The sequence below is a fragment of the Falco peregrinus genome, chromosome 9 (assembly GCF_023634155.1).
Source record: "Falco peregrinus isolate bFalPer1 chromosome 9, bFalPer1.pri, whole genome shotgun sequence".
NCBI lineage: Eukaryota > Metazoa > Chordata > Aves > Falconiformes > Falconidae > Falco > Falco peregrinus.
In genome coordinates, this window is record NC_073729.1 from 33,741,446 (window position 1) to 33,765,424 (window position 23,979).

Sequence of the window (23,979 nt, forward strand, 5' to 3'; positions counted from 1 at the left end):
TTGGCCTCTTCTGAAAGAGGTGGCACACTCACATACGCCTATTCTGCAGCAGATCTTAGCTGCTGTGTAACAAATGCATAAAATCACTGCAAGCAGAATTGCAGCAGATGATATTACACAAAGGATAAGACTGAGGAAGCCTTATAACACATGAAAATACATGTTTGATCTGTACAGAAAGGCTCAATTAATAGCTGCTTCTTACACATGCCAAAGGGCTCCCAACCGAGAGGCAACAATGAAGTTTCAATCCATTATTTGCATTCAAAACCTAAAAAAGTTCAATGTGAACAGAAACATGTGTTTCCAGGAATTCCCAAGCTATAAAACAGTCTCCTGTAATTGTATAAATAAAGAGTCAGAGACTGAAACCCATTAGTATGTTTCCACTAACAAAGCAGAATAAAACAGAACAGCAAGTTTAAAACTTCAGGGAAATTACTAGCGCCAGTGCACAGCTCAAAATGCTGCTGTGCTGGCAGGGAAGAGGAAAGTCCAGAGCAGTCTCTTAAGGGAACAAGGTAAGAGCAACCCTGTTCCTGTCCCTAGTGATATTTATTCTCTTAAGACTGCAATATTTTATGAATAGAACTACTTGCTTTCCATAGCCTCCTCCATTTGGAATTTGAGTAACTTGCATACTAACATTCTCCCCTTCCCTTACTGGGGTAGAAATAGTTGCAGCAATTTTTTGCCTGTTGCCTTATGGGTCTACACCCACACAAATGAACAAAGTTACACACTGCAGGTACATCTTTAAAGCTGCGGCAAAACCTGAAGATACACTTTTGCCTCAAGGTTCAAAAGCCATGGCCCATTAAGTCTCTGTATATCAGGAGGCCAGGATCAGGCCGAGAGAAGGATCTAGGCAAAAATCCACACAGCGAGCACTGTGGGACTCAGGAAAGCTCCGGGACACTTGGTAATAAAGCTGTGTTGGAAGCACGTGCAAGTTTATATTGTATATGCCCACTTCACTCCCAGCTGTGGTCATATGCAACTGCCTTGCTTTCAATAAGTATTTATTCCTCCTGCTCTCACCTCAAAACTAACCCAAAATTGCTTTCCACAGCCCATAAATGGGGTCCAAACAGGAAAGTAGAAAGCCAGGCAGCTACAGCAGCCAAAGACCCTCTCCAAAGCCATCTCTGCCTGTATCTGAGTATCACAACCAGATCCAAAACACAAAAAGTAAGAGCAAACAGGGGACAGCCAAAAAAGCTTGAGCTTTGTTACCTTTCAGGTTTCAAAAGCCTTACACTCATTGCAACTAAATCTATATTCCAATTTACTAATACACACATATACAGGACTGAGACCATGGAGGCCTTATGGGTATATAAAGTGAATGTGGCTGAGGGGAAACAGCTGTTACCAACTGGCTCAGGGAAGAAAAATTTGCATAAAAAAGTAGTTCCGGGTAGGTTCCTTGTGATTTTTTAGATCCACAAATATTTTTACTACAGCATCTAGTCAGGCTTTTCCAAATTTGCACCCATTTCCTCCCCATTGTGCAAAATGTAGTTACCACCACCAGCACAGCAGGAAGGACAGGCTCACTGGGAGAACTCGGGCAACTGTTCACAAACTGCTCTAGTATCCAGGAATGCAGAAGTAGTGTAAAATCCTGAAAGAAGGTTAAATTTAAGGGCATTCAAACAGATAAAGCAAGGGGGACTAATCCTATTTTCAGAGTTATAAAGCAACCAACCTTTAGCACAGATCCAAGGCCTAGTACAGAAACTGTCACGCGGTGCTGTCACACAAAATCATCTCTCAGGAAGAGACAAAGGGAGGGATGTACGCAGGAGGGATACACACACCGCACCGAGGGATGGATTGCCAGACACAAAGAACTGCCCACAGTCTCTTGCGAGTTGCTCAGGAGCAAGAACCAGAGGCACTCACACCTCTGTGCTCACCTTCTGCCCTGGTTCTCCAAACTGTTTGCTACAGGGGGCAACTGCAACATTTACAGTCATGTTCACACTTCAGAGCTACCAGGGACTGCAGAAGACCCTTACTTCAACACGATCTGAACAAAATGGTTCACTGAGTTCTTGTCTAACAATTCGGGCTGCAGAATTTTTGGGATAACACACTGTTCTTCAACAATCCCCTGTCACGAAGGATGTGCAAACCAGGCTAGACTGAAACACTTTTGCTCAGCCACCAAGCACATTTACACCAGAGACACTTTTGCTCTTCGGCTGCTTCACAGCTCCAAGAACCCCAGCTTATGCTCAACTGCAGCCTAAGAATCAAGCCTAGACCTTAAGCAAGGAGTGCAGCAACTCTGCTCCTGCCTGCGTCACTGTCACAGGTAGGTGGGCTGAATCATCATCTTCTGGAGGTTTTTGACAAAGAATTGCCCGAGAACAGCTTTGAGAGTTACTTCAGCAGACTGGGTCAAGAGCAAAGAAAATCTTTTGGTGCAATCTGTGACAAATTCACACTGCAGACAGAGAACTTCATGTACCATACTCCATCCACAGACTGAGTCAGTGCCCCTAGTAGGTTTTTCCGCCTCCAACTGCTCTTCATACCACGTTAGAAAGGTGCAAACAATATAGTTTGTGATGCAAAGTCAACAGCTGCTTACTGCATGCAAACTTTCAAGACAGGTGAATCGGGAGAAAACAGGGGCAAACAACTGTAATTGTCAGTCCTTACAGAGAATAACAGAAACTTCAGGTATACTAAAAGAGATTGACATTATTTTGGGGCATAAGAAGAAACCTTTCAGTTCTAAAAACAGCACTAGCTAACAGGAAAACTACTATATTATCAGGAATAATTACACTGCAATGACATCAACTAGAAAAATACTTTCACTTGCCAGCTCTGTAGAGTCACTACCATTCTTGGATTCATGAAAGAAATTTGTAAAGACTACCCTGAAATCCTGACACTTCCTCAGCACAAGAGTGATGTCTCAACAGCAGCTCACACAGAGCCTGTATTTGCACCAACACCACACAAGGACAGGGCTGGCATGTTTGACTATCCTGGGTTTGACCCAGAACACGGGCTCCCCTAAGCAAAAATTTGACAGAAGATAAAAAAAAGCAGCTGCATTGAAATGCTTCTCTTGCAGCAGTGAATGACTAGCCTCCTGTCAGCAGTCAGGATCACACACAGTTTATACACATGGGAGTGGTATAAGCTGTGCTCAGTGTCCTCAGAGGACAGGCTCTAATGGCATCTGTTCAAAGCCTTTATTAACCAGCCCTTAACAACACGATGTGGCTTTGGCCAGCGCTGGTCCCCTGCTTGCTGTAGGGAGGAAAGACTTGAAGAGGCAGCACCCCTGGGAACAACATAAGGTCCCTGCAATCCTCAGTATTACGGCATAAATTGAGTCTGCAAGACAGAAAAGTGGTTGGTACAAGCTTTAAATCACCTCTGCCAAGCAGTACCACAATTTTTTACGCTGGTGTCAGATGATTCTCCGACTACTTGTTTAGTATCATGCCTGCGAAGCTGAACTGATGGGGGAAGCATGGCCGAAGTCTTACAAAAAGTTTGATTCAGAAGACCAGGCTTCTATATTATTTTCATCACACACAAACTGGTTCCTCACTGTAGTAGCAACTCCTACACTGATTCCAACCGGTCAGGGGGTTTTGGGTTTGGTTTTGTGGGGTTTTTTTCCCTCTTTTTCTTTTCTACCGACAATAATTTCTTTTAAGTATAGGTCTGCACTGGATGGATACAGCCCGATTTCACCTCTGCTCCTATTGTGGGTGAGTTAAGTGATCACTCACCCTTGCCAGGCTAATTCCAAGTTATCTGCAGGCATTTTATCATCAGAATTTGCTTTGCCACAAGCTCCACTCTCAAGACAAGGAGGGAAAGCAATTCACCTGCCTTAAGGGGACATTACCACAATTAGTACACAAGAAGAAACCTGATTTAAGCTAAAACACACAAGAGAGTAAACAAAAGGTAAATGTTTAATGACACTTGAGGTTTCTGTACTTAAAACTGTACTCCTCAGTCTTCTAAAAAGGATAGAAGACGTAGAAAAAAGCATCACCACAGTAGCTTTAAAAGAGTTTTAAAATAAGGCTATAATTGCAATAGTTAAATGACTAGTAAATAGAGCTCCTAGATATGGTGCAAAATTCCACTGAAATTCTTTAATTTACAGTAATATTTTGTGTCTACTGATGTAAGTCACTGATTTTAATCTCGTTATGCACCTGTAATACGTTTGTTTTGTTAAATCCAGGTCAAGTCTCACTAGCTGGCAACTGTTAAATCACACTGATACAAATACCTGAATATAAACCATAACCTATTAATGCAGGATAACATCCTGTGGTTACTTTATTATGCAAAATAAACTCCCAACTTTTTCAATCAAAAAAGTGCCATGCAGTATGTTGTCAGTTTGGTGAGGTTTTTTGTTGGGTTTTGTTTGTTTGATTTTGGTGGGTTTTGGTGTTGTTTTTTTGGGGGGTTGGGGTTGGTTTTTTTTTGTTTGGGTTTGTTTGGGGTTTGTTTTTTTTTCAAACTAATGGTTTACATCTTTGGATGGAGTGCACAGACAATGATTTCAAATTCCACCTTACATAAAACTCACATCTGCCTTCTGTGAGACTTATGAAGGGGAGAAAAACGTTTAATTTGTCTGACATCTAAAGTCTGTAAAACAAAGCATAGTCCCTGAAAACTGAACTGAACCAACTGTTTCTGTTTAACTTGTCCCTCAATTTTAAGGGTAGTCCTCTCTACCTACAGAAATAACTAGGTGTGAAAAGGTAGCTTTCTTTTTTCAGCTTTCAAATGGTTTCCACAATCAGTCACTAAATGAGCTGTTTAAACTGAAGGAAATATGCTGCAGGTGCAGAGTCATCAGAAGTTTGTTTATCACTACACTTCAAACTCCAAGTGCCTAACTAATGACTTCCATCATATCAGAGGCTCTGCTTTACAACTACTGCAACATAATCACTCTCCACTTCTCAAGTTTTCTGAGCATGAAACATAACATTACTTAAATGTTTTAAGAGGTTGGTTGGTGAGAGGATTAGAAACATGCTCAAAAACTGAGCACTACACAAGCAACCACAGGGGTTAAAGACTTTATTATTCCTTTTTAATGTAACCCAAAATGAGAAAAAACAAGTTATTAGCTTATTTTCAGGAGCATTCCAAAGGGAAAATTAAGTAGTATTTCTTTCCACTTTATTATTTGACAGCAGAAATCGGCAAAGGAAACAAGAGGAACATCTAAGACTATTTACAATGTCATAATTTATTCCGGAATGATTCAACTGTAAGGCTAGGAAAAACTATTTTTAAAAGTTTCTTGGCTGGCAGTTTTATATGTGTTGAGGCCTTTTTTTTAAAAGTTATTATGATTCTTACTAGAGTCAAAATTAAATCAATGCATCTGTTAAAATTTATTGTGAATTTTACATGAAGGACTAATACCACCCTGAAAGCTGTAGCCACTCCAGCTGATTTAGTGCACTCCTACGCACACAGCCCAGAGCAGCAGCTGTACTGCTCGCTCCTGTCCTCCTCTTGCAAGTATTTCAAGCCCGTGCTAGACAAAACCACTTCTGGGAGCGAAAGCACCATCCAGGTGCCCAGCAGCAGAAAGCAACGCACGCATTCTTCAGAGTAAGTTCTGCTTTACCCGAAAGAGCACAGCAGCCCCAGCGCTTTCTGAAACTGCAATACCTGAAGATTTTTAACCTGAGTTTGCATGCATTTCAGCGACATTATTTTGCAGGTTTTAAGGTGTACTAATTTATTTTTGAACTTGGATCTGGTTTACAACTACCAGTTGTCTTACTTCCTGTACTCCAGTCCCTAGCAGACCAGAAAACTCCCTTTTCCCTGCGATCACAAAGGCAACCTGTGATCATCTTTTACTTGATACTATAACATGTAGAACGGCACCAATACCGAGTACTGAAGCCTTAAGCTCTCATTAATGATTGTGGTAGTACCAAGTAAAGTCTGTAAGTCGGAAAACTAAATGATGAGTACCCCTTATACCGTAAGAAAGAATTAATATTGAATAACCTATCCTGAAAATCAGCAAATGACACAAGATACTTTACTTCACGTGCCGTTCCCAAAACTAAGAAGCTGCATGGACAGATACTTTTGGAGAAAGAGGTATAAGAAGATAAAACTGAAAGTGAAGTAGCAGCTTGTACACTCTTTCTAGTGATGGTGTACTAAATATCCCAAATTTGTTGGAGACAATCTAAGTTCAACCCGATTTCCTAAGGATATTTGTTTGCATCTTTAAGAGGTGAACCAGTTCAGCAGTCTCTGCCCAAGGAAGTATCTATGACCGGAAAAACAGTTCAGCATGTTTTCACAACAAGTTTTAATCTCAGTTACCTTGAGATTAAAACACAAAACAAGATACCTTCTGCCACTAGTCTCTGTGACAGCTTGTAGACTCTTGCCTGATGGCACTTCACTGTAAGACAGCTAGCCTGATACAGAAACTGCAACTTTTAATTTTTCTGTAAAAGAAACAGCCACAGACAAGTAAAAACAACAAGACAGTTTGCTAATACCAAGCATTACATTCTCAGGAAAATCTAACTTTTCTACAGTGAAAAGTCTGCAGATAATGTCATATCCAGCATTTGTACCATCAAGGAATGTATCAGACATTGCTTTATGAACTACGTGCACAGCTGACATACACTTAAACCAGAATTACTTTTATAAGGGAAAACTGTAGGGACCTACAGGGAGGAAGCCTCATTTGACTCCTGGTGTACAAGGATGTTTAACAACCTATTTCTGTACTGATGCCTTTTTGGAGTACCAATCTCCTCAAGTAATTTGATCTTAATTTAATTCTGTATGTAAATAAACCCATCCAGATTACAGGATTTGGGAAATCACATAGCTGCAGTTAGCAAAGTGCTAACTGCCTAGCAGTATACTATCTGGACACCTGGCATCGACGGGAAGGATGACAGCGAAGATTTAATAATAGCTTATGCAATGAAGACATGAGCAAATGTCACTAACACTTACTGACCAAATGACACAGACTTCAGAACACAGAAATAAGAGACCTATGAAGAACCCAGAAACTACACAAATTTTCATTCATTTTTAAACCTTCAAATACTTCATAGATGCTTAGAAGGTGGCCCTTCTGAACACCAGGTCTTGTGTGAACTAAAAACTAGCTGAAAACTTAAACCTTTGCAGTCTCTGAAGCAACTAAGATAATAAAAATCACCATTATACTTGTTTGCAATCCATGTACTATATTTTTTTTAAATACTTTTTCCAGTACTGGGGAAAAACAGCTGAACTGAGGGCTTTTTTTTAACTCTGTTCTCCTATAGAGCTAATTGCCAAAGACTAATTCCAGAGCTCTGCTGAGATTAAACTGTTAATACACACAAAAAGACATCATAAAAATTCAGTTTAGGAAAAAAAAAAAAAAAAATCACACATTTTGGGACTGAAGGTTTCTTAGTTTGGATTAGAGTTTGAGCATGAGGCTCCTGTGCCTGAGTGGATGGGTGGAGTATTTACAAAAAAAAAAAAAAAAAAAAGGAGAAAAAACGTAAGAACTCAAATTAAAAACAAACTAATTCTGCCATTAATAAATGAGGCTCACATCTGTTTTGAGCACTGTTTCATGTTCTTGTGAAATACAGCTACAGGGGACTTATTTCACAAAACAATGCTTCGCAGCTTCATTCTCTGTAGAGGAATCTGTTTAAAAATACACACTTCAACTTCAGTACGCAAAGACCTAGTAAACCTCCCGGCCCTTTGGAAACATGGCCAGGGCTTTAGTATCGTTTCTCATTCTAACCAAGTACAGTGATGAGCTCTGAACTAGCTATCCCTGCTCTCAACAGCACATGTAACCTGTTCGCAGAACTGCACGCAGCCAGATTCAGCTGGCATGCAAAGACAACACCGGCAGCTTTGAAGAAAAATCTATCAGATTCCTGAAAAAAGGCAAATACTGCAATGGATGAGTGCTCTAAGAGAGGCATACTCGTGAACACAGAGAAAAACAGAATATTTTAACTCAGGCTATTGTTCAACAATAAATTCACTTTTACCTCTACACAGGCAAGCTCACGCTTTGACAGTGATGGATAGCAAAACTATAAACTGAAGATTATGCATCACTGGACAAGTCTCAACAACAGGGCTGCACAGAAGGGAAGGGGCAAACATGTTAGAGACAGAAGGCAATGCTTGAAGAACGACAGCTTTACACCTTCATTTATGAAACTAGAAACTGATGGACTCGTCAATTCAAGTACTTCTGCCTTTTGCCTAAGATTCAATTTAAGAATTAAATTACTGCAATAGCCAGCTTATTGCTAGCTGCAGTCTCTTATCCACTGCAAGACAAACTACGGACTGGAGCAAACAAAACTGCACTGTGCTGTGCTCTCCCAAGACCACATGCTGACAACTGAGTAAGACAAGCATAGAGAATGAAGTGCCAAGCTGTACTTCCCTCTTTATATCTATACTATTACAACAGTCTAAAACCTAGAAAGAAGCTTCCTTTCAATACAAGTGATGCTGAATAAGCCTACTTGATGATAAAAGAAAAACATTGTTTATGACAGCTACCAAACTCCAGAGAGCAGCGTATTTTAAATTAGAAGACTCTATCTACTCATAAAAACAGGTATTTCAAGGACAGCTTGCTTATGCTTCCCTAATGAAGTGCAGGTGACATACACAGCTATGAGATGTTATGACTCAGACAAGATGCTAGCTCCTCTGAGAGGCTTCCTGGTTTTGGAGTAGGGAGAACACAGGAGGACACAAGAAAGAAAAGTGAAAAATGCATGTTATTCACATGCACATCCAAAGGTAACCTAGACAGCTGGAGAGATGTTCCAATCTGCTGGAGCAAGACTGCAGTTAACAGCACTGATATCCTGACTCTGATTTGTGCCAGTGTTTGTTTACTAAAAAGATGAATCAAGATGACACCTACAACGTGATTGGGCAACACTGCAGGAGTTAATCAAGGTCACTGTTATTAAGAGTTCATCTCTTGCATTGTATTCATGTTCACAGGAACCTACTGCCTCTGGATCTGGCAATTTACACTTGTGCACTGAAACACAACTTGCACCTTTTTCTACTGCCAGAAAGCACTCCAGACTTGTTTATCCCTGAGATGCACTGTTACCAAACTGAAGGAACCTAATCTGCAGCCAAAACCAATGCTAAAGATGAAGTGTCAAGGGGAAGCACCAGTAAGAAAAGCTTGCTCTGATCCACACATAAAGGGGCTTCCTGCGCACGAGAAGCATTACAACAGATACAGCACATTTTAACAGTCTCAGTGACATTCTCGGTCCTCAGAAGAAGAGCAGGCAGCCTTTTATTTCCCATCTGGTGGTCATTAACTCTAGAGTACAAACCTCAGAGTACGTCACTAGTACTACTCCATCCCTCCATTTTGTACATGCTGCTTGTGTTGCAATGAATCATACCCTCACACAGATCTCCAAAAAGCTCCTGCTTCCCGTTTCCCAAAAGGCTAGATTAAAATGGAGAGTGCCTGTCTAACTTGAAAGTGTACCTTCTTAGGCAAGTTAAAACCGGTACCTGCCCAGCCCAGCGGTTTTATCTCTCCAATAATTGATCTTACTCACACACTTGGTAGCACTCACAAACCAGCAGAAGACATAATATGCTCTTCCTATTGCTCAAGGCACGGTTAGGAGACATTCATACCAAGGCGGCACGTATGGTGCAAGAGTCTAACCTGTAAAGTACTTGATACCAAAATCCCACACACAGACCTGAAAACCACTGATCTCCCTTCTGCAAATTCAGTGATTTCACTAATTGCAACACCCAGCATGCAATGTCTTAGAATTTGTGAAATAATTTAGTATCACAGGGGGGAAAAAAAATGCACTTTAGCTCCTGAGACGAGTTCTGCATTTAAGAAGAAATTACAACATATGCTAAAACTGCAGAAGCTCTTATTTTTTTTCCGTACTGCCCTTTGCTAACCACCTCAGTCTTCAGCTGGAGAGAGAATTAAAAATCGAAAACAAATGTCCAAGTTGGAATTGAATCTCCATCCTAACCAGACGGCTTTATATCTATTTCTGTGCTGGAAGAAATCACTCCCACTCTGTTCTCATTTCTCTACCTCTGAGAAGAGCATAGTACTCCCTCTTCTCCCACTGTGTTGCCTATTTAAACAATATGGCCTAAGGACAGGGTAATAAGGACCTTAATCCCAGGTACAGAGTCCCTGTGTACCAGAATGTCCCTGCCCAGTACTTCCTGCCTTCAGCTTCAAGTGTCTCCACGTTCAACCCTTAATCTCCACCTAGCCTGACCAGAGCACCGAGCAACACAGACTATGCTGAGAGCTGGCAAGACAGCATCACACAAAACCAAAAGCTGGAATAAGAATTGCCAACTTAGCTACTAACCTCCCTAAGGACAGAAAGAACTCCATTCACTTGCATCCACTGCAGAGCAGATGAAGACAACTCTCCTACCTGGTTATCAGGTCTCCAAACCATCTCATGCCACAAGCTAAGATCAGTGTGTCCCCTCCCACCACCTGTACTTTTCTCCTCTTAAAACTCTGCTTACAGACCACAAAAATAGAAGCCTCTTAGTTGTGCTACCATAACTCCAGAAATCTCTACATTTCAGTTAGAAGACCACTATATGTTTCTCAACTCTACCTCCAGATACTTAAAGATCTGCAACAGACACTTACCACATTTCAAAGGGCGAGTCCACTTTTCCTTCACCCTCTCCCCTAAAAGGTCTTTTTAGGCCACCTCTCCAAAACAAGAAACTGCAACCTCAGAGGAAGATGAGCAGCTGTTTTGACAAGTCTGGCCCTCGTTCAAATACCAGAGTAAGCCTTGAGCAGTAATACATTGCCATCAATGAAAAGTTCAACTAAAGTACATTGCCCTGGCCCTAAAACACAGTTCATTTATTCCACGTTACATACAAAGGAAAAACTACCCCATTGGCATTCAAACTGGAAAAGTGTACAGAAGAGAAGTGACAAATAAAAAAACCCTGTTCTGAATAACCCTGCAAGTTCATATTCTCATGTGTCAGAAGCAGTGTTAGGCAATAGATCAGAGTGACTGACAAATGCCAGCAAAAATTAAAAAGCAATCTGGACTTGGGTATTGCTTCATGCCTATGATTTATTTTCTTGACTTTTTATTATGAAGCCACATCTCTGGTCAATGTCAAAAAAAAATTCCTAAAAATTCTTAAAATTATTCCATTTAGACACTGCCACCCATCATCTAGCTGCACCAAACTGACAAGACATTTGGATGGAATCAAGACAACTTCCAATCCCGTGCAGTATACACTGAGCAGTGGAGTGAGCCCGACACTTCAGAAATTACAAAGCATTTGTTAAAACTCATTCCAGAGCAGCCAGAAAAACCATGTTCATGCAGTGGGTTTCAAACAGGACAAGCAGTATGCAGTCTTACTCACGCTGAACATAAGACCTCATATTTCATTCGGTCCTACAATTTATTCCATAACACAGCAAAATGCTCTACTACTGAGGTCCCAGATGCTTGCTGCAAAAATTAGTAAGACTGTGCAAATCAATGATTGGGATTTCAAAATGAGCAGTAAGTAGTAAAAGTCACCAGGGTTTTATTTTTAGAAAATAGTTGAAAAAATAGCATTATGGGAGAAAAGGGGACATCTTGAATAATCATAACCATGCCTTCATTAAGAATATAAGAGTGTTTCTCCCGCAAATAAAGTTGTACTATCTGCTAAATACTGTGTGTCTGTAACAGACTCTCAGCTGTATACTGCAGCTGATGAGCCACAACAAGCACTTAAGATAGTACGTACTCACCATGGAGCATGTCTTTAATGGACACAGATATGACGTAGCCAAAGGCGAGTTACATAGACCGATCAAAATATTTCAGTGAAGCTACAAGTACACTCCAAGCTTTCCTGAGGCAGAAATCAATCTCTCTTCAGTCATGGAAAGATACAGCCAGCTGCAGAATCACTCTGCTGCAGCACTGGATTTCATGAATGTCCATCTGTCTTTTAACACATGATCATCTATGTTGGGCAGAATTATGAAGGAGCAAATCTGCATCTTTTGGTGGGCACCATGAAGCTCAGCTCTCTGCAATACTGCCAGAGAAGGAAGCCATTGTCTTTACAACACTCCCTAAAAAGCCCCTTCTCTGACGAAGGTATAAGATAAAAATACATACACGCACACCCACACAGCTCACAACTGCACAAAGCATATGGAAGCTTGTGAACATGAACAAATACATTCATGTCAAAAATATCAATAAGGAATCCAAAACACATCTAGCAATCAGAAGCTTTGTAGGAAGCAACTTTTGGCTCCAAGACTGACAGAAGCCTTCTAATAAAACAATTTCCCAATGGCCTGATGCTGCCCCTCTTTACCCTGAAGTCATTTCAATTTCAGAAGTTACAGTTTTCAGACTTAAAAAGGGATCTAAGTACTTTAGGTGGAAACACAGGTTGTTTTTCTTGATGAATTATTGTCTGCTGAGGCTGAATAACAAGCATCTACACTAACCTTCCTGCTATGCCTCCCATAATTGAGCCTGCACTGCCCCCATCCCATGAAGACATGCATTTCAGACATTTTCCAGCCACCTCCTCCAAAGCTTTCCAAGACGGGAGTAAAGCATGCTCAATACCGTCTGTCCTTGTGACTCCACGTTGGAACCAGCTGTTCTGAAACACACAGCAGCTGTCAGTACAAGTTAATTGTCTAAAATGAACTACGACTGCGACCATCATCAAGTGAAGCTACAGAGATTTAAGTACAGCTATGAACAAAGGAAACTTCCCAAGGGTGAAGCAACAGGGTCACAGATGTAGTGTTCACGAAAGCTGTTGGGCCATGTCTTCTTTTTCTTGCAGAGTATGTTACTCTAGTGGATAAACAGGCCTTGAGATGACAGAAAACATCGCTAGAACTTTGTGATAACACCCCCGCAAATTTATGAGGCAACTCTTATTTGAACCAATGTCCCTCTCCTACTCCTCTTTCTCATTACAGGATTCTACACCTCTATCATTAGCTATCAAACAAGCAGCCAATTGCCAAGGTCTCCCACTTCCCCAAAAGCATCAAGCCTTCCATTGCTCTGGAGGATCTCCCAGAACACTGTTTGTTGCAAGGACTGGCACAAAGCTGTATATTTCATATCACCACACTCCTGCTGACACAAACTGAGGTCTTTTTTACAATTAACAAAATCTTATTTTGAGGTCAAAGAAGTCCAAGAATCATGGATGTTAAAAGCAGGTGTTGCAAAAGAACAAGTTTCAGGAAGACTGACGGCAGCTCCGTACTCTCCACTTTAATCCTCAAGCCTGGAGCTCTCACTTGATCATCCGCTGAGTAGCTATGGAAGTCAAATTTAGAAACCAAATTTCAACCTGAAAATATGGATGCATGCTCATGTTTCAAAAGCCAACAGCCACTTTCTACTGCTTTCTATACCTTGCAGCTCACAAGAAGACAAAATTAACTTCACCCTTTCTTTTCACGTCACCTTCCAAAGGTCCTTAACTCTCACTGTGACACCAGAAGATATCAACGGCAGTTCACTCTCTATGATCACTAGATTCAAAAGCAAGCATTCAAGATGAAAATATTTCTAACTATAAATCTGATTAAATCCACTGGAACTATTTAGTATTTATGTCAGCCAGGACATTTTGAACAAATGCTGTGCTAAAAATATTGTAGTCACATACACACCAGGAAACCACTACTACAACTTGTTCAGCTGAACTACTAAATAGCAGGAGCCTGCCCTAGAAAAGGCACTCTCTGCTCTGCCCAAAACAGCACTTCAACCCTGCATTAATTCCAGCGCTCAGCAAGTGACAGAGAAAGCCACCACCAGCAGACGTGACAGTTAATAGCAGAGTAAGGACAGCAGGAGCTGGGGATACTGTTTAAAAGGAATAATCCTACTGTAGCTGAGAACTGGGTTTTAAACTGATTTTCTTGCTGTTCTTTCAGAAGAGCAGGTCACCAGCAAACTCGCTGCTGAAAGAACAGCAAGTCCATACCCTTCTCCTGTTCTCTGAACAGGAGGAAGCATTCTGAAATCTAATGATGATACATATTTAAACGCTGACAGTGCTAAACAGCTCAGAACGGAAAGGCATGCAGGGAGAAGGTACGGCTGGACATATTTGTCATATGCTGCAATCTCAGTTAAATGAAACAGCCCCAGAAAAGCAAGGTGATAAACACCAATTTCTACAAGGAACATCCTCTCTCAGATTTGGAAACCTAAGACACGGTCCTTCTAAAGCTGCAGGCAGGAGCGGAATACATAATGCTAAATAGCGTTTTGCTCCCACATTTCAGAGTGTGAGGTTTTCTATAAAACTTAGGGCAGTTTCTATAAAACTAGCAGCCGCAAAGGCAATTCAATTTAATAAGCCAATAAATATTTCTGAATGACTGCATGTCTTACAAGGATATGAGAAATTATATTAGCACAACCAGCTCAAGCAGACTTGAAACTATTCCATCTTGAAAAGCCACAGAAAAAGAAAATCTGCACTGATTTCTTATGTTAAATTGTCCTCCTCTTAGTGTATCATTAAAGCCCATCCCTGCAGTCCAATAACAAAAACGCAGATACACTGTCAGAGCTCCGCTGATTTTAGCGGAACTACAACAATTTACAACGCCAAGAATCTGACCTGGAGCCTCTTTCTAATAGGGCAGTGGCTTGTGCTATTTCAGCAGGTATTACTTTAACAAGAATCCAGTGAAATCATTAACAGAGGAATTTGAGTCAATGAGATGTTAAGTACTTGCTATAATTACATATTATTGCAGTTTCTGCTGACAGCGCAACTCAGGAGGTTGGAATTCAATGAACTATCTAACAAATATCTGGAGTCACAGTTGTAAATGAAATTAAATCTGAATTTGTGTTCAATCACGCTTATGAGCCGTGTATCTAATTTATGTGAAGCCATGTAAAACCCCACACTTTTACAGTGGTCCCCTGGTTAAAAATTTTTCATGTTTTACAAAGTAAACAAAGCAGCCCTGACAGCATGTTAATAACAGATAGTGCTTAACACTGTAGTAAAAGGAAAAACATCTTAAGAAAATCTGCCAGAGGTAGGAAGCACACAGGCCATTAACCCCCAAAACACATCTTCCAGCACATTTAGGTAATTCTGCTGAGTTTCAACAAAAACAAAAGTTGGCGGCAGCTAACAGAAATGCATTCAACTCCCCACTCCCACAAGACACCCATTAAGTTTTAACCTGAATGCTGAATGTGTCAGACCAATTAACACAACAGACCTCAAGGTCTTTAGTAAAGCCCTTTTGAGGCTACTGCTGGGAAAATTAACACAGACAACTTATGTAGCACATGATATTTAAAAGCAGCTTACCAACAGTACGTTTATTTACATTTCCGAGAAGCATCATAAATGATCAATTTACTTCACAGTACCCTCACCTGTAACAATCTGAAGATTCCTATAGTAAAGCAACACTCAAATTCTACAAGCCCTGCAATAGATTGCTGTGAACATATTGAAAAATCAATTGAAAATAAAATTAAGAAATTTTGCAGAGATTGGCGCCTGACATTGAATACTTTTAAAATAGAAAAGTTAAGTGGTTTCAGACTTAAAGCTACCCCAAGTATTGTTTCTGAGGCTGTGGGCAGCACTTCTTACAATGTGGGCTCATCACCCAGCACCGCAGTCTGGAAGTGAAGGCAGGGTGTGACTCAAGGCTTGTGTTGGAAGGAACAAATTACATTCTTCAGGATTCACATCTCCAAGTATCACAAAAAAAGGGAAAGGAAATTTTCAGTGGAGATACCAATCTGCATCTAAATACCATCAAGTACCTTTTGTATTTCAGATCCCTTGCCAAACATTTGACATTTAAACGCACTGATGACCACATGCTCCCAGAGAACTTAAAAGACAGTGTCCCCTGACCTGCACAAAACACAGATAGAGCACCAGAGTTTACCTCCAAGCTTCCTAAGAAGTTGTAGTACAGTGGCTCTAACAGCAGCGCTGAGGCACACAGAGCCCTATGTCAGAAGTGGCCATACTCTCCTTCAAAAAACTCTCACTCATCCATAAGGCGCCAGCAAAGCAGCTGCAAGGAAGAGCAAATCTGCCCTCCAACAGACTGTTTCACAACCATTGAAGAATCTTAAGGATCTTCATTATATTGCTTTTCAGTTTGTCAGCATTTACTCCACCCCCACCTGTTACATGCACAGCTCTGTCACACGTGAAACATGAATTTAACACAAAACACAAAGTGTGCTGAAATTCCTTAACTTGTAAGGCATTTTTTCAGTGCACTTGTTATTTAAATTAGATTTCCCTCTCGCTCATTGCCCTTCATATCTTCACTCTGATACATACAGAGGTGCCATATGAGCGCTCAAGCCAACACAAAAAACCTGCCAGTTTCTGATAAGATGTTGCAGCAGCAAGGGCTGCTTCCCCCCACCGCCAAAAAAATAATTCACTGTTAAAGCAAGCTCCTCCAAGTGTGTGACTTCCAGAAGCCACCTCTATGACCCTGGACAATCAAATTCACACTTAAACTCCTGTTAATATAACTGTAATGGTTACTACAGTGATTCTGGCCTCAAATTGCATCATAGCATTATTGGCCAAGTCAACCAGAGGAAAAAAACCGCACTTCTTAGGGTGATGTTTTTACTGTCTACACAGAACAGTTCTGATCACAGGCCTGATCTGTGACGAACAGCCAAGACACTAAGAGCAGTTAGTGAAATTTAGTAGCTTTGGAACGTAATTTGATTATTTTGCAAACAAAAGTAATTTTTATCTACCGCACTCTACAAACGCAACGGGAGAACTGAAAGTCAGGACAAATTGCTTTTAGTCTCAACATTGTCCTCAGTAGTCATGAGGTTATTACATTCAACCTTAACAACAAAGCTCTTCAAGGCAAAACTCAACAGAATCCAAACAGATTTTGCATTTGATCTGCAATTTTACCAAGCGAGAGAAAAAAATAAAATATCAGAATTATTCCCTCCCTGAGTACATAGTTGCAATTCAACATTAACATCTGCGAAGGGGTCATTTTCAATGACCAAGCAGCACTTGGAAATGACAGTTTTAGACCACCATTTCCCTTCCACAATGCTGAAGACTGCGAGGACATTACATACAAAAAAGGCTCACTGTCTTAGCACAATAATGTTCTCAGGATGCCTTGCAAGCAGGCACTGTTAGGAGTGAACATGGAAAATTCTTCACAGTACATACTGATACTAAAAATACAGTTAAGGTGAAAAAAATACCCACTATGGCCAAATTAAACAGGAGGGAGAATCTGGATATTGAGACAGAATGCAATTACCCAAGCTGGAATTTGCCCAGGACACACTTGCTTAGAGTGATCTGGCTATTTAATGACAAGAAATAGCCAGGAACACTTATTTACTGCTGGCATCCTCTCTCATACCTACCACTACTCAGCCATCAATGAAACGGGTGTGTAATCAAATCCAAGGTCTCAGCTACAACCAGGGTACTCCTTGGTGACCTGCAACCAGCTAGCAGATCCACCCCCCCTCATCCCACTTCAGCCGCAACAGCTTGTGTGGTCACAACCTGAGGTAGTATGTCCATTGACCCAGATATGAACACTAGTAACAAAAGGAAGCTTCAAAGTGCTTAGCTGCTCTATTACTGATACGCTATCCAGAAGTCACCCCAAACATTCTTTTTTAACAAAAATACTTACTGTTGGTATATTCAACATTTAGAATGAATCAGTACCAGCCCCAAGAAAAAACTGCCTTCCCCCAAATGTAAAGGCAGCCTGAAGGGAGACATGGCTCTACTGTTAAGTGCTGCCTAACAATAACCAAAGTACAAACCAATTCTAAACATCGGGGGGGGGGGGGGGGGGGGGGGGGGGGGGGGAAGTACTTAATATTCCTACCACCCACTCCTAATCTTTGCCACCAAATAGGATCAAAACAAGAATATAAGAGCTGGGGCCTCACCACTATGCCCAAATGAGAACTGCTGTTCTCAGATCCGCACGTGACAGTTCTCGACACAGAAACGCAAAGAACTCCTGTGTCGAGGAAACAAGACTCAGAGCAAGCAGAGGTGACAGGTTTTCAGGAAGATCAGTCGTGGTCACAAGGTCAGAGAGGACAGTGTCTATTCAGCATTACTGCCTTAACAAGACTAACAGGGTTACAGGCACCTTTCAGCGGTAAAAAGGATTTTGGATTTTAGGGGCCCTCTGATCAGTCACAACATGTTACACAACTGCCATAAAATAATTACAATAGGAGAAGGGTGCCTACACTAGTGTGAATTTGTTGGGTATGCCTGATTTACTAGGAATTATTTTTTTTCCACCAAGGTGTCTTACTTTGAATTTCTGTACTGAATTCCTCCAACACATGGTAGAAATAAAAACTGGAGGAGTTTTAACTGCTATATGCCCAAAATTCTTAAAAGAATAAAACAGCACATGGTCACAGTAGAAGAGAAAAAGCGCTCTAAGAGGTCCACTGGAAGCTGGAGTGGAAAGGTCAAATATGCATCACCTCCCCTATGTAAATCAGTATATAACTAAAGCTTACCAGGGAGTACTTTTCTCTAAATAAAGATAAATGATCTTGAAAACATTTCCCAGCATAACAAGTCTACAAGTATTCAAATACATACTTATATTTAAGTTCCTTCAAGAGTTACTCCTGCACCTCTTGGGAAATCCTCTGTGCCCTTTTTTCCATTAAGAATTATATATAGAGCCCTACTATAGATTCAGAATGGAAATAAAAGTTAAAAAAATGCATATTCGTTACTGCCTGCTCTCACTGCACACAATCACATTCCAATGAACTGACAGAAAGGTGCACACAAATGTAGATTTGTAAATATTTACATGCAGTAGCCTACAAAGCAACCAGGCACACGGACATCATCCAGAAAAGCATGCTAAAAACCAGTACAAGTCAAGCAGATCTCTTCAACCATCTTTTTTTGTCCTCTACCACACCTCACCAGTCAGAGGACAGCTCAGAGCTCCTTGCACATCCCAAACAGTGACAATAACACATACGCACAAAGGGTAGGTTGTACATCCTCAACTACCCTCCACCCTGTTTAAACCCTTCAATTTGACACCTACCAACTTGGGGAGGGGGGATGGTAGAAACTGCAATTAGCCTGCTTCCTAGAAAATATGCATAAACTGTCAGGAAAAGTTAGCAGCCATTAGGCTGATTAGAAAAGATAATATTGTATATGTGTGTATATACATGAATATAAATATATATTGACATCTAAGTGTATATATTAATATATAAATATATACATACATAGATATAAAATTACAGGCTTTCTATAGTGTTTCTGAACGAAATGAACAGTTACCTTGCAAACTTTCTAAAGTGATGCTGTCTACCTTTCTGGAATTGTCTACACTGGTTTTCAGCTGTTTGTTAGGGTTGTTTTTTTTTGTTGGGTTTTTTTTTTTATAGTGTGGGCTTTTATTTTAATTAAAAAATCTCCACCCAACAAGGTAAAGTTACATCAATTAAATAGCAAGGCAAGAAGTAAGACCGATCTTAAAATGGATGCAGCAGATTCTTTTAAAGAGCAACATGTTGCAATCACCTTTCATTTTAGGGGAAGGGAGGGATTCCCTGAAAGGAACAGAGACAGGGAGCAGTGGGGGGAGGGAAGCTGCGATAAAAAACGTCTTGGGGATTTATTTTAGTTAAAAACTTCGCTTTCCCCTCCGTTAAGAAGGGGTTGGGGGCCGGGGATCGCCGCCCGGTGCCTCTGTAGAAGGCTCCTTGCCGGCAGCTCGGGGAGGAGGAGAAGGCGAGAAAGCCACACAGAAGAGAGGAGAAAAAGAAAATGGCGCAGAGACTAAGTCCCGACCGTCGACAAGGCGACTTTCCAGGGAGGAATCGGGGCCCAAAGGGGATCCCGGGAGAGCCGATGGGCTCGGATCGGGGGCCTCCGGAGCCCCCACTAGAGGCGGCGGGGGTCGGGGTGGGGCGAGGCCGCCGGGAAAGGGCCGCTTTTGGCAGCTCGATGGGAACAATGGGGCCGGTGAGCGAGGAGCCGGGACTTAGTCTCTGGGACGCCATGTCTGTGCGCGGCCGGCGCGGCGAGGCGAGGGGCGCGCCGGGGCCACACTCACCGTTCGCTCGGAAATCCGCCTCGATCTGCGGGGAGAGGAGACAGGGAGACACCGTGAACAACGCCGTCCCGCCAGGGGATCGATTTTATTTTTTTTTTTGAGGGGGGGGGGCCGTTGAATTTCTCCCCCCCCCCCCCCCCCTTCTCCTTCCTTCCTTCTCATTTTTAGGGAAATTAAATATCAAATGAGAAACGACCAGCGCGACGCAGAAAGGGCCCCGCGGAGCGGGGTGCGGGAAGGCAGGGTGAACCGGCACCCGCGTAGCTCCTGGGGTGACCCCCCCACCCCCCGAGGGGAGCGAGCCAGGGGAAGGTGGCCAGCCGCCCCGCTCACACACGAGCCCCCTCTCCCCCACAGCGTCCCCCCATCTGGGCAGAAACGGGTCCCGGGGCGGGGGCGGACTCGGTGGATGGGGACGCCACAGCGCGACGAGGGGGGGACAGGCCAGGTTGACAGGGCCCTCCCCAGACGCGCGGGCTACCCCGAGCGGGGGCGGGCAGGGGGCAGCAGCGGGGCACGTCTCCCCTCCCTGAGGGGCGGGGGGGGCGTCAGCCAGGCCCCCAGGGCCGACCCTGACGGGAAGCAAGGACCCTGCGGCCTCGGCAGCGAGGGGCCGGGGTCCCCCGGGAGCGGGCGGTGAAGGGGCGCTCACCTGAGAATCGTTGTGCAGCTGGTCCCCGCTCATACCGGAGGGTGCGGGAAGCGCTAACGGAGCGGAGCAGGAGGAGAGGCCAGGAGCAGACAGGCGAGGACAGCCGAGCCGCGCCGCCGGGGACGCGCGGAGCTGGACGCGGCGGAGAGCGCAGCCCGGGCTCCACAGCGGTTGTGTAACAGACTAAGTCCCCGTTTCGGCGCACTGCGCAGGCGCGCGGCCTTTTACCGGCGGGGCGGGGCCGCGGCGGTGCAGGGCAACACGATAGGGCGGGGCCTGGCAAACGGCAGTTGGACATTTGCATTCGAGCCACGCCCTTCCCCGCGCGCCAGCCGGCTAGATTTGCATACGGACCACGCCCCTCCCGCGCGCGCGAGCCGGCGGGATTTGCATACGGGCCACGCCCCTCCCGCATGCTCACTCCGAACGCAACCAACCCGCGCACTCCCTCCCGTCCGCCCTGCGCCGGCTCGCTTTTACATATCCGGTCCCGCCTTTTCCTCCCACTTGTCCAATCGCGCAGCAAAACCCGGCCCTCATTTACATACTCGACCGCGCCCCGCCACTCCTCTCCCCGCCGCTGAAGGAGCCCGGCGCATTGTGTAAGAACCCGTGCCCCACTGTGCGCGCAGTGCGCATGCGTCCCATCCCACGCCGTAGGCCGCCGGCTGTATTTGCATACTAAGTCCCGCCCCTCACCCCGCCGGCCCCGCCCCCGCCGTGCCAGGGGACATGGCGGCGCCCGGGCGGGCGGCCTTGTGGGCCTGCGTCCCCGTGAAAACGGCACGGTGACATCGGGAGCACCGCGCACGGCTCCGCTGTCCCTGCTAATCTGAGCGGGCTGCTGGGTTTCGTTCGGGGCCCTCCGGGCACGCCCTGGGCCTGGCCGCGGCCTGCGAGGTCTGACCCCTACTCTCGGGCAAGGTTCAGCCGTGCCCCCGGGGCAGGGCGTCTCCTCATGGCAGCCGTGCGGCCTCGTCGCCCGGGCCCTGCTTGTGGCCGCGCTTACGGCGTCCTGGTCGGTGCCAGGCAGGGCTGCAGTGTGTGGAAACACAGGCGGTGTTTTCCAGGCTGGGCAACTCTGCCTGGGTTGACTCTTCCTTCCCGATGGGCTGCTGGTGGGCCTGGGGCCTGGCAGGCCTTGCCCTCAAACCAGCTCTCTGCAGGAGGAGATCCGCGAGTCTGGCTGAGTCACGCTCCTACAGAACCTGTGTAAGCAGAAGTGGCCTGATGTGCAGTTTGATTTTGAGCGTTTCAAAATGATGCAGCTGCCAGTTCCCCACGGCAGGAAAGAAGCTGAGCGTAGTGTGTGCATCTCCTACAGCGAGCCCGAGCACTTGACCCACCTCTCATTATTAGTCTGTCAACATGACTGTATTGGGCTGAAATGCAGAGGTCGCGGTAAACACACATTACCTTGTGGCAGGCGCTGCACAACTGCCCTGCATCCAGATATAAGTGTTGCAAAGGGGGGACTTGAATCAGGCAAGTTTGGGCTGGCTTGACTTGTTAAGGTCAAGGACAGCAACGGTGCATTGCAAGTATGAGCTTTCTGCTTTGAAAAGGGATCAGCCAGCAAGATTTTTCCTTCTAGCATAAACAGGCCCTTGAATTTTTTTCTCTCACGAAGAAACTGAGGGTAAAATGGAAACAAAAGCTTTCCTTTCTTTTAGCTAATGTGAGAATGAATCATTTACCTCCCTAGAAAAATGCTCCTCTGCCCTAACCCAAATCTAAAGACATTTATTTCTGTTCTGCAGCAGCTTTACTAAAGGGGTTTTCTTTTCGGTGTACTAAATGGCAGGTTTAGTATGCATGGCTGGTACATGTCTCACAGGACTGCCTCCAGTCTTCTTGGAGCTTCCATCCTGTGCTGCAACACAGACTGTACCTTTCCTCAGCTTCTTTACACAACCAGAGCTTTGATTTGACACTAAAATAACCTGGCGCTGCCAGGCTATCTGAAGAGATACATCAAAATCTAAGCAGCGACAGCAGCCACCTATTTGCACTGCATATTTATAGCCTGTAAAGGGAAAACTCTGTCACTTTCTTACAGTCTTCAGAAGAGGATCTGAGGACTTCCTTTTTTTACCAAGAGCAAGCAAGTATTTCTGGCTCTAGAGCTGTTTATTATGCAAACTGCTTTAGTCACTGTTAGATTTTTAAATATAAACATAATGAAAAGGCTGTTTCAGACACCTCTGCTGTTGGTAGAGGTGTTTTGCCCTTAGCTCATGAGAATGAGATGAAAGGGGGCTTTGCTCTGGGTTTGAGCCCCTCCTGGCTAACATCTGTGGTGGGGCGTAGAGGCTGTGTCCACTGATGCGGGACAGTCTGAGGGTAGTCTGGCACCTCTGTCTTTCAGCTTTAGAGATTCCTAAAAGCTCTTTCTTTGAAGCAGCAATTTCACTTTAAATCGTATGTATCTCTGTCTCCCCAAGAAGCCTTGCTCAGGTGGCTGCGCGCTGCCACAGGAGAGGGACCTGCTGCAACCCCCACCATGCTGCAGCTGCAGCCAGCCCCGTTCAGAGGAAAGGATCACTACCTCTTCTAGCAGCTGCCATCTTCACAGAAATTTGCAAGCACTCGTCTGGTTGCAAAACAGAGCCCCAAAACTGGCACACCAGAAGCTCAGTGCTGCACTGCCTGCAAGAGTCTGCTGCCAGCCACATAGGAGAGCTCTGAATGTGAAGGGAGCTGCCTGGTTTGTTAGCTCAGGTCCTAATAACCACCACTCCCATGGCAGCTGTGCCAGATCCTTTGGTGACAAGCAAAACCTTGTGCCACTGCTGTGAAATACCACTCATATGATGAGGGAAGCCTCCAGCTGAAACATCCATACCCAAACCAGGCAGAAGTGGCTTCCAAGGATCAGTTCCCATCTACTACATTTTGTTAGCTTGGGAGCCTCTGCTTCACTGTTCGATTCCAAGAGATGGGGAGACACAGAATTGTTCAAAAGCATATTAAACTGTAACACCTGTATGGCCACATCTGTTGCAACAAGCTGTATGATAAAAACCCCATTTGATCACACAGGGTGCCTCCAAACCTATCACCTGCACCATCACAC

General features: G+C 43.9%; 1 protein-coding gene across 1 annotated transcript in view; it reads right to left on the reverse strand.

Moving 5' to 3' along the window:
* TOP1 (DNA topoisomerase I) overlaps positions 1–21,270 on the reverse strand; it is a 69,181-nt gene extending 47,911 nt beyond the window's left edge. Inside the window, exons 1-2 of the mRNA XM_005235887.4 lie at positions 20,904–21,270; positions 20,252–20,276 (exon numbers count right to left, since the gene is read on the reverse strand). Coding sequence (XP_005235944.1) covers positions 20,252–20,276; positions 20,904–20,936 — 58 coding nt within the window. The 5' untranslated portion in view covers positions 20,937–21,270. The remainder of the gene's footprint in view (positions 1–20,251; positions 20,277–20,903) is intronic.
* Positions 21,271–23,979: the final 2,709 nt, after the last annotated feature.